We start from the raw sequence: 16,423 nt of genomic DNA, 5'->3' as shown, positions 1-16,423 counted from the left end.
GAGTAGATGGATGATCATGTTGGATGAGGGAGTTGGACTCCCATTTGATCTTATATTGAGTTGTTGATGATTGGAAGGGAGAGCTGAGCTCCCCATATATATGTATATTGTGATCACAGGTCGGGTGAGCTAAAAACTTCCCGTTAGATAGTCCAATTTATAGCCGAACTCTATCCGGTTGATTTCTTGAAAATGGGCTTTAAAGTTGAGCTAGAGAATAATTATGCTTACTATGGATTTTGGGAATCTTATGTCGATCCAAGTCTTAGTGCCGGTCTGGCCTAGAATTTGAGTCGTAACAAATATAATATGTTATTTAATTTTATTTTATAATTGAGTAATAATATGTTATAACTATTAAGTAACTCAAGGGGAAAGTTTTGCTATTAAACACTTTATGTGGCTCTCCTATTATGCTAAGTGGTACTAATATAGAAAATCACATGACAACAACATAGGATTAACTCATTCAGCTTTATTATATTTATTTATATAGATATAAATATATAGATAAAAAGAAGATATTCTCTCACGCCCAATATTTATCATAATCATAGGAATAATAAACGTTTCCAAATCCAATTCGACTCACCTCAAATCTGATTATTTTTTTTTCAACCCTACCCTAACCCAGATATTGTGTAGGGCACAATAACATATTATTATATTTTTATTAAAAAATATTTTATTTTTATATATTTATGTATTTAAATATTATAATTTTAGCAAATATATATATATATATATATATATATATATATATATATATATATATTATTAAAATTTGTAATTAAAAAAAAAAAAAGAAAACCCCCGTAGGGAACCTTGCCCCGCTCTTCAGCGGGCCCCAAACCTGAACTCCGGTGGGGTGGGGACGGGCAAGCGATCCTCGCCCCCGATCCACCCCTTTGCCATTCCTACAAAATTAGACAGTTGAAAAAAAGAGAAAAAAAATCCACTTCAACCATAACTCGAGGCAAACAGCAAAAGGTATAAATGCTTGATTTTTCAACCACACAACAAAAGGCAAGGAGTTTAGAATAACTGCACCTAGCAACGTTTTATGCTCCATATAATTATCATATTCTGTAAAGCAGATTTCACAAGTCTATTAAGGCACATCAACATGCACAGAACAAGATTAAACTTCGTATGCTTTGATATCTTCACGAACCCTGATGAATCCTTTGTATCTCGGTGTCTCATGAGATCCCCAATAGCTTCTTTATGTCATGCTGCAATAATGTAAAAGACCTTGAGAATTACTTAACACAATTAATATGATGGTTTTTTCACTATATGCTGACAGACGCCAATTCATACAAGATTAACTTGGAGATATAGACATGCTTCAGAAGCGGGTTGCACTTTACCTCGAGACTTAGAGGAGAAGTTGTGGGGTAGTAACGATCAACAACTTGCCCGTCCTTATTGACAAGGAATTTGGCAAAGTTCCATTGAATATCATCACCAAAAATTCCCCATTTGCCTGACTTTAAGAACTTGTACAGTGGAAAAGCATTCTCACCATTCACTTCCACCTAATACCAGTGAAGTAAGTGAGGATGGTTGTTTCACAAAATTCACATTAAAATAATCATATCAAATTTCAGATGATAAAAATAAATGGCCAGTCATTCTCACAAAAGCAGCCATAAGTAATATTTCAAAATTAATGAAAGATTGTAGTGGTTAAACTCACAAGATTCACTTCAATCTAATATGGACGAAGTGAGGGAGAACGTTAGAATACAATCTTTCACAACTCACATTAAAATAAATAATCAAATCAAACTTGCAGATAGCCAAAACCAGCCATTGATAATATCTTTAAGTATTACAGTTGCTAATACAACAATTTTCTTTAGTTATTTTTCACTTCAATCTATAATGGACAGAATGAGAGGGCAGATAGTTAGAATATAATCTTGCATGCTAGATACAAAAATAAACGTGTAATATGTATTACAGGCCAGGTTAATGCTTGACGCCCCCAGGCCTAGACCTGGCCTGAAATTTGATTGGACCTGAATTTTTAGGCCCTGCCATAGATCTCAGGCCTAAATTTTAGTCCCAAGCCCTTACATTTTAAGAGCCAGGCAGGCTTAAGCTGGCCATAGGCTGTGCAGTCCATGCCCAACCCTGACAAGCAATTAACCAAAAATAAACTTAGGCTTCGTTTATTTCACGAAAAATACTTTTCGCATTTTCTAACATTTAGAGCACTCAGGAAAATGAGCAACAGAAAATGTATTCTTAGTCAAAGGGAAAACTAAGTCATTTTTAAAGAAAATGACCTTTGTTTTTTAAGGGAGGAAGTCATTTTTCATTTTCTAGACTTTAATAATGTTATTGAAATATGAAAATACTTATATATATATATATAATATAACTACATACCATTAGTTTAACATTACAACCAAATAACGAAAAATATTTACATAGAAAATATTTTTTTAGAAAATATTTTTCATACACAAACTATTTTCCACGAAACAAACAGAACCTTAGAGGCTATTTATTTGACTCAGGCATATGATTTATTTCATTTACCGTAAGTGAATATCATTTATAAGTGATGCTAAGTGGCGAAGCTGTAATGAAGTCTCAGCCATAAGAGTAATATACAACAAAATGAGTCCTATAACTGTCAAAAGGAAAAAGGAAGCTGATATTCACATTTGAGTGTAAATTTCATACATCTGACATTTACCTTGCCAAATACAGGAAATTCTGATTTAAAGCGAGTGCAGACAAATTCTTGAATCTCATTGTTACTTCCTGGTTCCTGCTCACCAAATTGATTGCATGGAAATGCCAATATTTCAAGGCCTGCAATAAGGCAAATACAAAGTTAAGTTGTATATATTACATAGAAACGACGGAACAAAGACCATTGCCATTTCATTTTTCTTATAGCTATACACTCCAGATGAGCTACTGAACATCTCTAGCGTGCAGATACTAAGGAATTTGGAGTAACTGGATTATTGACAAACATAGTAAACACAATGACAGGCATGTCTCAACATGCCTAGACACATGGAGATAGGAAGAGCATGTGATTCGCAATCAAGAAAGTGATGCTTTGACGATACAAACCAAATGAATGTTTTTCTAGGATCTAGCCAACAAACTTTTTCAAGGTTATTGAAACCAGAGACATCAAACATAAAATGCAAGCACAAGTTACTAACCTTGGTCTTTGTACTTCTCATATAACTGATTCAGCTCTGTGTAATTTGAGTTGGTCAATCCACTGTAGAATCAGCCAACATTAAGGAACAACAATGGAGAAAAAAATCTTCCACTCAAAAGAGAAAAATATGGGAAGTGGGGCAGGGATTAAGAGATAGAGGATCACATGAATATGCAGGACGGATTAAAAAAAAATGAGAACCTTAACTAACACTTTAGTCCTTAAATAATGTACAAGGTCTAAGATACAGCAGAAACAGTTGCATAACCTCTAAAAAACCAGGCAAAGTTCAAGCTTAGCCACAGAAAATAAAATGGAAAAAAAAATTATGTGGGAATACCATTTAGAAGCAACATTAACAATTAATAAGACTTTTCCCTTGAAAATGCTAAGATCTACATCATTTCCATTAGCATCCTGCAATTGAAAAAAAAAAAACATACAGATTATTTTATGAAGAAAACTGAATGGTTATATTATCTTTAGAGGACAGCAAAAAGAAGGACCGACCTGCGCCATAAAGTTTAGCTAGATGCCCAAATGGGCCTGAAATATCTTAGTAGAAAAGATGTAAAATAGCTTAGCCTACACACTATTAGCTCAAGTGGTAAAAGGGCAGATTGCATTGAAATAGATCTTTAAATCTTAACAAGAAAAGAAAGAATAGTGTGACTACTACTCCTTCGTTTCTTGCAAATAATGGTCTCACTATTGTATTGAATAGAGTATTTATTTCATGGTATTGAATAATACCTTGGAGCATCACATGCTTTTAAATGCATTGCAATACCAAAGCCATTTGAATTAAGCAGTAGATTAATGAGAATCATTCAAACTCAAGGTACTTAAAGGGCTGACACATCAACCTCAGATTCTTCCATTATTAGCGCTTACTAGGAGGAGCGATAAGAAGAAAAATTTTAATTTAGCGTTCTGGATTTTTCCAGCATCATATTATAAACAGAAAGCAGTATAAGCAAGAGGCCACCAACTTCATCTATTTCTTTTGTAGAGCTAAATATATTTTGTTGACACTTTTTGCCTCTAGTATTCTGTCTTCAATTCCTTAAAAGCAAAACACAATACAAATTATTTTACATAGATAAAGCTAATTTTAGCTAAAATTTAGTAAAATCTAAACGTGCTCGAATGGGTTGACACTTTATAGCATTATAAGCAAGCAACAATCATCACATAAAGATGTTTCCAATAAGCAGTCAAACTTGGAAGAGCATAAAGAAGATTAGTTTGAAGAGCAAAATGCCATCTTTTCTACAGAGTTGGAAGTAGGAACAATTTGCATAGAAGACTAGGGAAAAATTAAGAGCAAAATACAAATTTATCAACTAATAAAAAGTTCTCAAATTTAGGCCAAGAAATTAACCTTGATAGTGAAGTCATAGACTGATTCAGGGTACTTAGGGGGCTGGCTTGCCATTACATGAACAAAAAATAGAGAGAGAGAGAGAGAGAGAGAGAGAGAGGCTCAAGACGAGAATAATTGGTGAGCGACACAGCATAACAAGAGAACAGTGGAAGGACGGTAAAGTTGAAAGACAACAGAATATGCAAACAAATATGCTCTTTTTTTGTTTCTAACAAACAAACAAACAAGCAAGTATGCTCTGCAAATAGTTAAATTGACTTTTTGAATCGTAATATTAATATTGTTGAACGTGTTTAGATCTCTGTGGTTACGCTCCTTGCCGATGAGTCATGGAAAGCCCTCCTGGCTGTTGGATTGAAATGGTTAAATTGACTATAACAATATAATTATTATTTTAAATTATTAACTTTTAAAATTTTATTTTAGAAGTTACACAAGCATTTACCTTTTATTTGAATCTTTATTTGTGTAGGCCACAAAAAGAGGAATTAAGCAGAAAAAATGAAGAGAAAATAAAAAAATATAAATTTAATTTCTTTAATGATGTTTGGATAAATTATTAAAATGGGAGAGAAATGAAATTTCTCCCTTAAATGAAAAGATAGATGTCACAACTCAAATTTTGAATCGGACCGGCACTGGAACTTAGGTCAGCATAAGATCCTCAAAGTCAGTAGTAAGCCTAATTATTCTCTAGCCTAACCTTAAAGCCCATATCCAATCCCATTTTGAAGAAATCAACCGGACAAAGTTCAGCTACAAACTGGACTATTCAACGAGGAGTTTTTTTTAGCTCGCTCGACCTGTGATCACAACATATATATAATAGGGAGCACAACTCACCCTTACAACTCACAATCAATCAGTTTAATCAAATAGGAGCTCAGCTTCCTCATACAAAATATATGTCCATCCTATTCAACCATGCATGCATAATATTAAGTTTACAACATCAATTAATAATCTTTTATAACCTCAAATCAATAAAATATTTTTAGCACATGTGGACTTCTAGAGTTTAAATCAATAACATAACATAAATATAAATACAATAACTATTAAACTTGCAAGGAAGAAAGCAGCTAAGTCACAAAGAAAAACTCTCCTATAACCTGAAAAAATTGGTGAATAGGAGTGAATGTTTAACTTATAGAGTAAGATATTGATTTTATATACAATTTCTATAACTATCTAAGTCTAGTGCAACATTTTCACACAATTCAAACATGTCAAGTCATAATCACACCAAACATAATCTGGAGCACTCACATACCCGTGTGTGTGTCAAATCTATACTTATACATATATATATGAGAGCTGATCCCCTATACAGCTCTCTCAATTTCAACCTCTGCCAGAAAGATCAACTCAAAGCTGGATTTTCTCTTAATATCCAAATGTGGGGGCCAACAAGATCAACTCGAGCCATGCTTACCCCTACTTATCCATAATAAGGATAAGATCCCAGCCAGTCAAGCTCCAGCCTCGTCTACCTGTCTTACCCATATCCATATACACACCACATGCACACCAACTCACACACGCGACTCTAGATCACCATAAAGTAACAACCACAGCAATGTCATCAAATACAAATGCAATACAAGGCATGCCTAGCAAATAACTATGTACATATATCAATACGTGATGCATGAACATGCCTTGAATATATAATAATATTGAAATTATAAGTAAATTCAATATCTACTCATGGTACTTCACAAGTCACTGCAGCGATTGGGCGGAGGGGGAAGGCTGGCCTAGCTCACCTAAATAATTACATTATAAACTGATCAATATTTACTTAAAATAAAACTTCAAAAGAGTCAAAGACAACCTAAGTTTTACCGTAAATTTGGCAGAGTTTTTCTTGTACCTAAGATCTACCTAACCTGCACAAGGACTCAAATAACTCTTCTAACTCATACACCTTAATCCATATCCCATCAATGTCGTATGGCCCCTCCTGGGCCCTCCAAAACAGGCAATATTCAAAAAATTAAAAATTTACATTTTAATTCCCAAAACTAACATTTTATAAAAAAAAATCATTCAAACGAGCTCTAAAATTTTTAAAATTTTGCCCCGCTGTCCTTAACAATATTGTAAAGCTAATGTAAAAGGAATTATAATTTTCTAGCAACCCACGAATATTTTATGACTTTTTTTTCTAAACCCGATACTAGGTAAATGAAGAAACATAACGTTCGGGTTTACCTACGCCAATTTCGATGCTTGGAACACGTCTAGGGCATCTGCAAATGATGGGGAGAACTATAATTTCAATCCGATTCTAAAACGGTTCCAGCAGCTTGTCTATCTGAATCGAAATTGTAGATCCAGGCGCTAGTCGAATTTTCAGAAAATGAAGGTACTTACGTGAAGCCCATATAACAAGGGGTTAGAATATAATTTTTTTCAAAAATAAATAAGCTTATTTAAAGCCTAAAAAAATAATATGAAGTCCATGGGACCCATTGAATTTTCAGTGTTGGAAAATTTTAAAATTTATATTGTTGCGAATCTCTAGTCGAGTGGAGCATGTCGGTACTCTAGGAATTTTCATGGGGTTCCCGATTTGGGAGAAAATTATCTCAAAAATCAAAATGGGCTAAAATTGGACAATACACTCAATGAAAATTTGTAATCTTGGTGTCTATGGAAAGCTCTTAAGGAGTAGAAGGTGTTTAGGACAAGACTTGATCCGATTAGTGGTCGAATCAACCGGATTTGGCATTGAAAGTTGAAAAGTCGCGTGCGTAAAGGGGAGGACTTTGACGCGATTTTTCGGCCACCTGGGACGTCAGCCAATGGCTGGGAGACTTGGGGGAGGTGCGCTGGTGACTGGGTAAAGGAGGGGCGGTGGTTGGCCAGCGAAGAGGAAGAGAGAGGAGAGAGAAAATGAGAGGAGAAGGAGGCTGATTGGGTGATGCGCAAGGGAGGCGAGAAAGAAGAAAAAGAGAACCAGTCCGATTTGATCGGTTCGATTAGGTCTAGTTCGATTCGACCAGTTCGATTTAAAATACATAAAATTAAATTTTTACTCTACTCTGTGATCCAAAACGAGACCCGAAAATTCTGAAAAAAAAATTCAGAAAACTGAAAAAAATTTGTGGAATTCAAATATATTTTTAAATTTGCCACGTAGTCTTTAAATTAATTTCTAAAAATTAATGAAATTTATTATTTTAAGAAAATCAAACCCGATTTTTTAAATTCAAAAAATTTCAAATAAATTTTCATAATATTTAATATAATAAAGTATTAATATTTACATATAAAATAATTATTTAAAAATTATGAGTGTCACAATAGAAAATATCTTTTATACCCTTATTTGTTTTCTTATATCATGAAGAAAATGACAGTCCACATGTATATTGATTATATTTATCTATATTTAAACTACATGTGGAACATTGATCATACTTCAAACTTGCTTAATTTCAGTGTTGAAACTCTGATATGAATTTAGATAACTTCCAGCATGAAATAGATTTCACATGGTAAAACTCATGACTGAATTATACTATAAAACGTATTAAAAGTATCATTGAAAAAAATAATGAAGGAAGCATTTTCACATAACTTTCTGCTACAAAAAAAGAGTAAAAATGACGGAAGATGAGAGACACTTTCTGCAGCAAAGAGGAGCAAAATTGGAACAAAAGAGAAATGATTTTTCTACTAAAGTAATTGAAGGGTATTGAAGTACTTTCCACACAAGCAACAACAATTTCCCTACATTTCCCTCCAATTTAGAGAGAAATTTTTTTGGGCAGATCCAATGGAGAGTCGAAATGTATTTTCTCCCTCTTTTCTTTTCCTTTCTCTTCTTTTCTCTCTTTAAATTAATGTCCAAACAAGAGAATTGATGGAAACCAAATTTTATTTCTTTTCTTCTCTCTATTTTCCATCAATCCAAACAAAGGGTTAAAGTCAATTTAAAATATTCAATACTATCACTGAATCATGTCATCATAAGAACAAAGAGTTGATCGAAGTTAGAATAGACATGAGTCGATTTTGAATTGAAACTAGATCAACTTAAATTGAATCTAAGATTAAAGTTAATCAAATTCATATTTAACTTAAATTCTAAATGAATTGAACCGAAACTATCCTATTCGGTTTCAAGCCAAACCAAATCTTCTTATTTCAAAAAAAAAAAATGAACCTTTAAATTTAAACTAACTCAAAACAAAATTGAATGGAAACCTTGAAGAGAGGTTCGAAATTGAATCCAAACCTTGAAGAGAGGTTCAGGCAAATTCAGATTCATCCTTTTAACAAATCATAAAAAGGCAAATCTAGACCAACTAGAACTGAAACCAGCCTCAAGGTCGGGTCTAATCGCAGTACTACAATTATTAGCCAGATTTTGGAAGTATTCAAAATGGCAATAATCGACTATTCTTGGAATTGAGCCTATTTTGCCTTAAACTGAGAGATCTCGCACAATCACAGCCAAGTTGGCTATTGTTCTTGTAGGTTTCATTCTATAATCTTTAAAATAATAGATTTATGGAGGGAAAAAAAAAAGATACGTTTTAATCATAACATGATACCTTAGAAAGTCTAAATATTAAATCACTCAGATTCCAACTAAAAGAAAAAGAAATTATGAAAGAGTACAGAAAATACAAAGGATCAACTTCAATGCACATCCTAACATGATTTTAGAAGGGAAACAGATCCTATAAAGTACATCCCTTCATGGTGCTTATTCATAATTATTTTTTTAGTGCTCTCGATGTATTAATTTAATAATTAACCCAACTCATCAGTTAGGACTTGATGATAATAATCATGACTTACTTTCAGTATTATACTTCGCTTGGAAATCAAAAATAGGAGGAAGAATATTGCTCGCATGGAGAAAATTAGTAGTAGTAGGCCTCTAATTGAAATAATTGAAGCAGAAGTCATCAACTTATCAATGACAACATGCATGATGATAATCAGGACTTACTGTCAATGTTATGTGATCAATTCTCATTCACTGGTGGTTCTTATTTTCTCCTTCTACAAGCAAATACATTCTTGCTTGTACTCAGGAGTATATATATATATATATATATATATATATATATATATATATATATATATTACACAATAATTCATAAGCCCAAAAGCACCCCATTCAAATTAGTCATAATTTGAACCAAAGAGTTAAAAAGATGAAAATAAATCAATGTGCCCTTACTTTGCGTGTAGCTATTAATGATTTTGATACATAAATAAATATAAAATATTTTAAATTTATTATTAATTATTATGTATTTAATTTTTATGTAATTGAACTTTTTGTCTCTCAATTTTTTAATGAGATTTCATATATTACAAAAATAAAAAATATTTTTAATAGAAAAATAAAAAATAAAATACAAATAAAAATATGAAATAATTTGAGATTGATTAAATCATATGATTATTTTTATTATTTTAAAATGTAAAAAAATTATATTATATTAATATATTAAAAAATATTCAAACATTTTCTTCATTAATAATATTAATACCATTCTAAAAAAAGATATTAATAATATGAAAAGTATATTAATAATAGAAAATGAAAAAATAAAATTTGTTTGCACTATATATAAATTTTTAGGTATATGGAATATATGTTAATAAGAATTAATGATATTGAAGCTAAAAGCTAAGTTAATTGGCTGGCGTTATATCTATAATTTTTCTATCATAATAATTAGGATTTATATATTTTTACCGAATAAATACAACTAAAATAAATAAAATAATATTTTATGGAAATTAAATACAAATAATAAAATAAAAAATATTATAAACTTTATCCAAAAATATTAGAAAAGAAAAAGACAACCTTATTGAAAATAATTAATTTAATATAATATAAACATATATAATTTAATTATTTAAGATAAGAAATTATTTTATTTATTTTATTATTTTAGTTATTTTTTTCAGTAAAAGTTTATAAATCTTTATATATATATATATATATATATATATATATATATATATATATATATATATATATATAATAGTAGCCAATTAATTCAACTTTTAGCTTTAGTGCTATTAATAAGTATTAACATATATTTCACATACCAAAAACTTTATATAGTATAGATATATAATTTTATTTTATTATCTTAAAAGGATTAAAAAATTTTGATGTTTTAAAACGATAAAAATATAATATAATTTAATCAATCTCAAATTATTTCACATCTTCAATATGCATTTTTATTTTTTTTTAATTTTATTGACATTATTTTTTTTTATATAATATTATTAATCTTGATTAAAAAATTGTGAGATAAAAAGTTTTCATAATCAACCTACGAGTTAAAATATGAAAATAAATCAATGCTAATGCTCCGTTTTTTGCTTGTAACTATTAGTAATTTTAATATAATAATAAATATAAAAGTATAAAAAAATTTTAAATTTATTATTAATTATTCTGTATTTTATTTTCATTAATTTTATGTAGACTAAACTTTTAGTCTTACAATTTTTTTAATGAAGATTTCATATATTACAAAAGTAAAAAAAAAATATTTTTAATAAAAATAAAAATATAGATAAAAAAATATGAAATAATTAGATATTGATTAAATCATATATATGATTATTTTCATCATTTTAAAATATCAAAAAAATTCTATATCATCTTAATATATTAAAAAATATTCAAACATTTTCTTCATAAATATTATTCTAAAAAAGGATATTAATAATATGAAAAATATACTAATAACAGAAAATAAAAAATAAAATTTGTTTGCACTATGGAATATATATGTTAATAAGAATTAGTGTTATTGAAGCCAAAAGCTAAGTTAATTGGCTATCATTATATTTATAATTATTTCTATTATAATAATTAGGATTTATATATTTTTATTGAATAAATGGAACTAAAATAATAAATTAAATAAAATAATATTTTATGAAAATTAAAAAACAAATATTAAAATAAAAAATATTATAAACTTTATCCAAAAATATTAGAAATAAAAAAGACAACCTTATTGTAATTAATAAAAAAATTTGATATTTTAAAATGATAAAAATATCATATAATTTAATTAATTTCAAATTATTCCATATCTTCAATATTTTTATTATATTGTTTATTTTTTTATCAATTTTATTGATACTATTTTTTTATATAATATTATGGAATGTTGATTAAAAATTGTGAGATAAAAAATTTTATTTATATAAAAACTAATAAAATTAAAATATAAAGTAATTAACAAGAAATTTAAAATATTATTTTATTTTTATATAACAAAATTAAAAAAAAATACATAAATTAAAATTATTAATAATTACGTACAAAATCACAAATAATTTCTTTATGCATACGCGTGTGCATATATATATAAAAGCTGAAATTGTGGCCGATAAAAGTAAACAATGTATATAAGCTGAAATTGTGGCCGATAAAAGTAAACAATTAGGCATTATAAAAAATTGCCAAGTAGTATATTAAAAGATTTAACTTAATATAATTGTAAAAAGTAATAAAAATAATTTATTAATTAATTTATCAACTTATTTCAAAATTTAAAATTAAATTGTATATATCTTTATAATCTTTATTATATGCAAAGTTATGTCATTTGTTATTAAAAATATAAGATATTATTTTTTACATTCTTATAAAGAAATATTTAGAAAAAATAATTAATAATCACTTAAAACGTAAAAATTTTCATCTAATTTTGATAGGTGCATAATTCTTCAAATTTTAATATAAATTTAAATTGCATTTAACATAATTAATTAAAAATTTTAATATTAAAAAATTTTAATATAATTTTAAAATAAAAAAATAAATGTTAAATTATATTATCAAAATAAAATAAATAAATAATTTATGTAACGCACGAACAAAATAACTAGTTAACTTTACATTTTAAATCAAATGGAGGGTCTGCCGCATTATTAATTCATATCATAAAATATCTCTATTTATAAATTTAAATGTTATTATTTTTATCTTATCAATTAATTTTTCACAAATTTTAGGGAAAATGATTAATTTTTTTCATTGCTTATAATTTATCCCCATTTTATGGTAAAGCAATTAATAATTTTTTATTTGTTTATAATTTTTCTCTATATAGAAATGCGATTAATATCTTTTTAAATCATTGTAAATATATTAAATCAATGCGAAAGTGAATACATCAAATAAAGTTAAACCAAACAAAAATATTTTACAAATACAAAGTTATATCAATTATTATTAAAAATATAAGATATTATTTTGTTATATTTTGCAAAAAAAAAATTTGGGGAAAAATAATTAATAATTATTTAATAATAAAATTTAATTTAATTTAATTTGATACACGTATAATTATTTAAAATTTTAATATAAATTTAAATTATATTTAACATAATTACTATGTTATGCTAAATGCCTCTCTTTCAACTCAATATGCTAAAAAGCTTACTATGTTCAGATGGCCCAAGCATAACTTTTGAGTCAATAAAAGAAATTATTCTTTTAACAAATGAAATAAATTTTAGAAAAAAAAATTACAGGATGAAGCTTCAAAAATATTACAATGATTGCAAAACCGAATAAAATAAAGAAAGATATTGATTAAAATTTGTGATCAAATATGCAGTTATGGATGTGAAAAATGACATATTCTTAATTTTTAAATAAATAAATAAGATTGAAAAAAAAACACTTGATGCTACAACTACAGGTCAATAAAATTTTATTTCTTTTTAGAAAAAAATATATTATGTTATTATTTTTTAAAATATTTTATATTTTAAAATAATTAAAATTCTAATGAAATAAGTGTTTAATAAAATTTTTTACACAAAATATACTTATTCTAACTATATTTGTACTAATAAAAGAATTTATATTTGATATTTTTAATCAATTTTATATTTAATGACATGAAATGAAAAAAAAATAAAAAAGAGAGATTCTTAACATATAACCAAAAATTGACTAAATGTTATCAATGTGCGTTGCAAAATATAATTATCCTAAAATTAGTAAAATTAGTCATTTTCAATGGGATAAGAAAATTTCTATTCTTATTTATTTTTATTATTAGAAAATAAAAAAGTAAATAGAAAAATAAGTAATAACCCAGTGGAGATTGGTGATGGGCGTACCTGCAAGTATACGGGTCATCTCAAGTAATAGAGTGATGAGTCAAGTATCGTTCCCACGAGGATTTGCCGTTTGAGTACCAAACTATGAATGAAGCGATTATTTGGGCTAATGATTGATGAATAAATGGTAAATGTAAATGAGTAAGGTAAATTGATTAATCTAATTGGAATGGGTAAAGAGCAAACAAATAAATTTTAAATTTAGTTTGTAATTAAACTAAATTAATAATGGGTAATTTAAATCAAAGTCTAATTATGTTAAGAGTGATTCCAGAGTTGGGGGTTTATGCATAAATTAATTGAAATTTGTCTTGGGTATTCCAATTTTAAAGGAAAAATAGAGTTTGAAGGAAATTGATTTTAAATTCCTTTGATATCTTTTTCAAGCAAATCAAAGTATATTCTAAAATAACCAAACATACTTTCGTATGTTATTTGATTACTTAAAACCCATTAAGTTTTATAACCAATAATTAATTCCTCTTAAAATCCTAGTTTATTTCTAAATCTAGGTGATTTTAAGTTCCAATCCTTGATTATCTATCAATGACTTTCACATTTCGGTCCTTCAATCAAAAATCAATACCAATGGGTACCAACATTAGGTAAGTAAATCAAGCACACAAGAAAGGAATCAAAACTCGTATTTATGTAAAATAAGGAAATACCCAGTCCAAATCCACAAATTAATCTAAAACATATTTCCCAACTCTGAAATCTAAAGATTTTACTCACTCATAATAGTATTTACAAGAAAGATTGATGGAAAAGTAAAGAAAAATATGATAAGATGACTAAAATAGAAAAACCCAGGTAGAAGAACCAAAAACTCTTATTTTTGGAGCTCCAAAAACTCTTGCTCCAAAAAATGGTTGCAGCAGCTCCTCCCCAGAAAAATGGCGTTTCTCCTCCTCTCTCTATTTATATTTCTTTCCTTTTTGTTTTCTCCCCTTTCTTCATATCGCAAAAACTAGGAAATGATGAATTTATATCGTCCCAAAAAGTTGCCCTAAAAGTAAATAGGAGCCAAGGAGTGGATAGGAAATGAGGTATAAAATTATCCAAGTCAGCAGCATTATTCACGTTCTGGCAGTCTGCTTAGGGTATGGCTTAACCCTAAGCAGCTTCTTAGCAAATTTCAGCATCTGGTTGCACTGTCTGCTTAAGGTTAAGCAAACCCTCAGCAAATCTCGATAGACTTGGAGTAAAATGGACTTTTCTGCTCACGCTTGACTTCCAGCTTGACTTGTGCTGCACCTTAAGCACTGCCGCTTTATCCTAAGCAGGATCTTAAGCAACTCTCGATAGGTTGTGGAGTAAAAGCTTGAATATGTAGGATTTAAGCCGTGATTGACTTTCAACTTGAACAGGCTTAAGGTTAAGCTTATATGACATACCCTAAGCAACATCATAAGCAAAGTCTCAAGCAAATTTCGGCTAACTTGTTCTTTCAAAGCTTGATTTCTTCAACTTTCCTCCATGCTTAAAGAATTCCAAATTTCTTCAAATCACTTCCTAATGCACTCATTAATCTTCGATTTGTCACAAAATCCTATAAAAAACAACAAAATTATAAAAATCAAATATAAAGTATCTAAAGTTAACAAATAAGCTAAAATAAAGCTAAAAACATAAAATACACTAAAATATAAGAGCAAAATGGATGCAAAACTACCCTAAAATGCCTATATGAAATGAGTGTAACAAATTCCCTCAAACTCAAACCTTTGCTTGTCCTCGAGCAAATTAAAAATAATTAATGCAATTTGGGGTACCTTACCTTAAATTTATGAAAATTACTTATTCAAACTCTCAAGCTTACCTTTAGCCACCAACAAACCATATACCCACTTTCAAGATACAAAGAGTTTAATCCTCACCAAAGTTATCACCGCTTAGCCTTGGGTCAATTATCCATATCATCAAGCCCAAACCAATCAATCACAAAGAATAATCATGCCTAAATAGACTATAGGGTAATCCATAAACTAAAGTGTCTCAAATAATGATGGAAGTAAATAAATGGATTAATGATATCCCAATCCCATAGGCAATTCTCCTATTCCAATCTCCACTAATGTAGCAAAACACCATCAAAAGATCAAAAAGACTTTCAAGGGTTGTAATGGGGCTAAGAGGGTGATAATGTGGCTAACAAGGAAAGGATAAAAGTAATAAAATATGAGAATAATCAAATTATTAAAAGATCAAGACACACAATTTTTTTTTTTGGAAGAAAATGGAAGAAGGAACTTTACAACTATTCACCAATGCTAGCATATAATTTTGAAGCTTTTGGAGGGACTACATAAATAACATTGACTTGAATTACAATTGTCCCATTCAATTCACCCCCAAACTTATTTCTTTGTGTACTTGGGTGGTGAATTACTTTACATACCATAATTGAATTTGCTAGCCTTTTTACTTTAGTCACTTCTCCCAAGTAATTATTATTATTATTATTTTAAGTATATCTATCACTCAAAGAATTATTTTCATGGAGGGTAGGTAAGTGTTTGGGTTTATGGCTAGGCATTAATGTGGGTTCCAAAGAAATAAGAGGGATAAATGTAGGCTCAAATTGGTTCCAAAGGAAAATTTTGAAGTGAGGTTGGCTAAGGCTAAAATATGAGTTTAAAATTCAAAGAATGCCTAGATCATTTTTTTTTCAAGTACATGCTATGATT

General features: G+C 28.6%; 1 protein-coding gene across 1 annotated transcript; it reads right to left on the bottom strand.

Moving 5' to 3' along the window:
• Positions 1 to 988: 988 nt before the first annotated feature.
• On the bottom strand, positions 989 to 4,755 carry LOC110660851 (probable glutathione peroxidase 8). The gene is made up of 6 exons (XM_058153668.1): positions 4,584 to 4,755; positions 3,540 to 3,616; positions 3,198 to 3,259; positions 2,714 to 2,832; positions 1,374 to 1,541; positions 989 to 1,235 (listed from the first exon to the last, which is right to left on the bottom strand). The coding sequence occupies exons 1-6, from the start codon at positions 4,635 to 4,637 to the stop codon at positions 1,203 to 1,205; spliced, it is 513 nt and encodes a 170-aa protein (XP_058009651.1). The 5' UTR covers positions 4,638 to 4,755; the 3' UTR covers positions 989 to 1,202.
• Positions 4,756 to 16,423: the final 11,668 nt, after the last annotated feature.

The sequence above is a fragment of the Hevea brasiliensis genome, chromosome 9 (assembly GCF_030052815.1).
Source record: "Hevea brasiliensis isolate MT/VB/25A 57/8 chromosome 9, ASM3005281v1, whole genome shotgun sequence".
NCBI lineage: Eukaryota > Viridiplantae > Streptophyta > Magnoliopsida > Malpighiales > Euphorbiaceae > Hevea > Hevea brasiliensis.
This window is presented reverse-complemented; position numbering and strand designations above follow the sequence as displayed.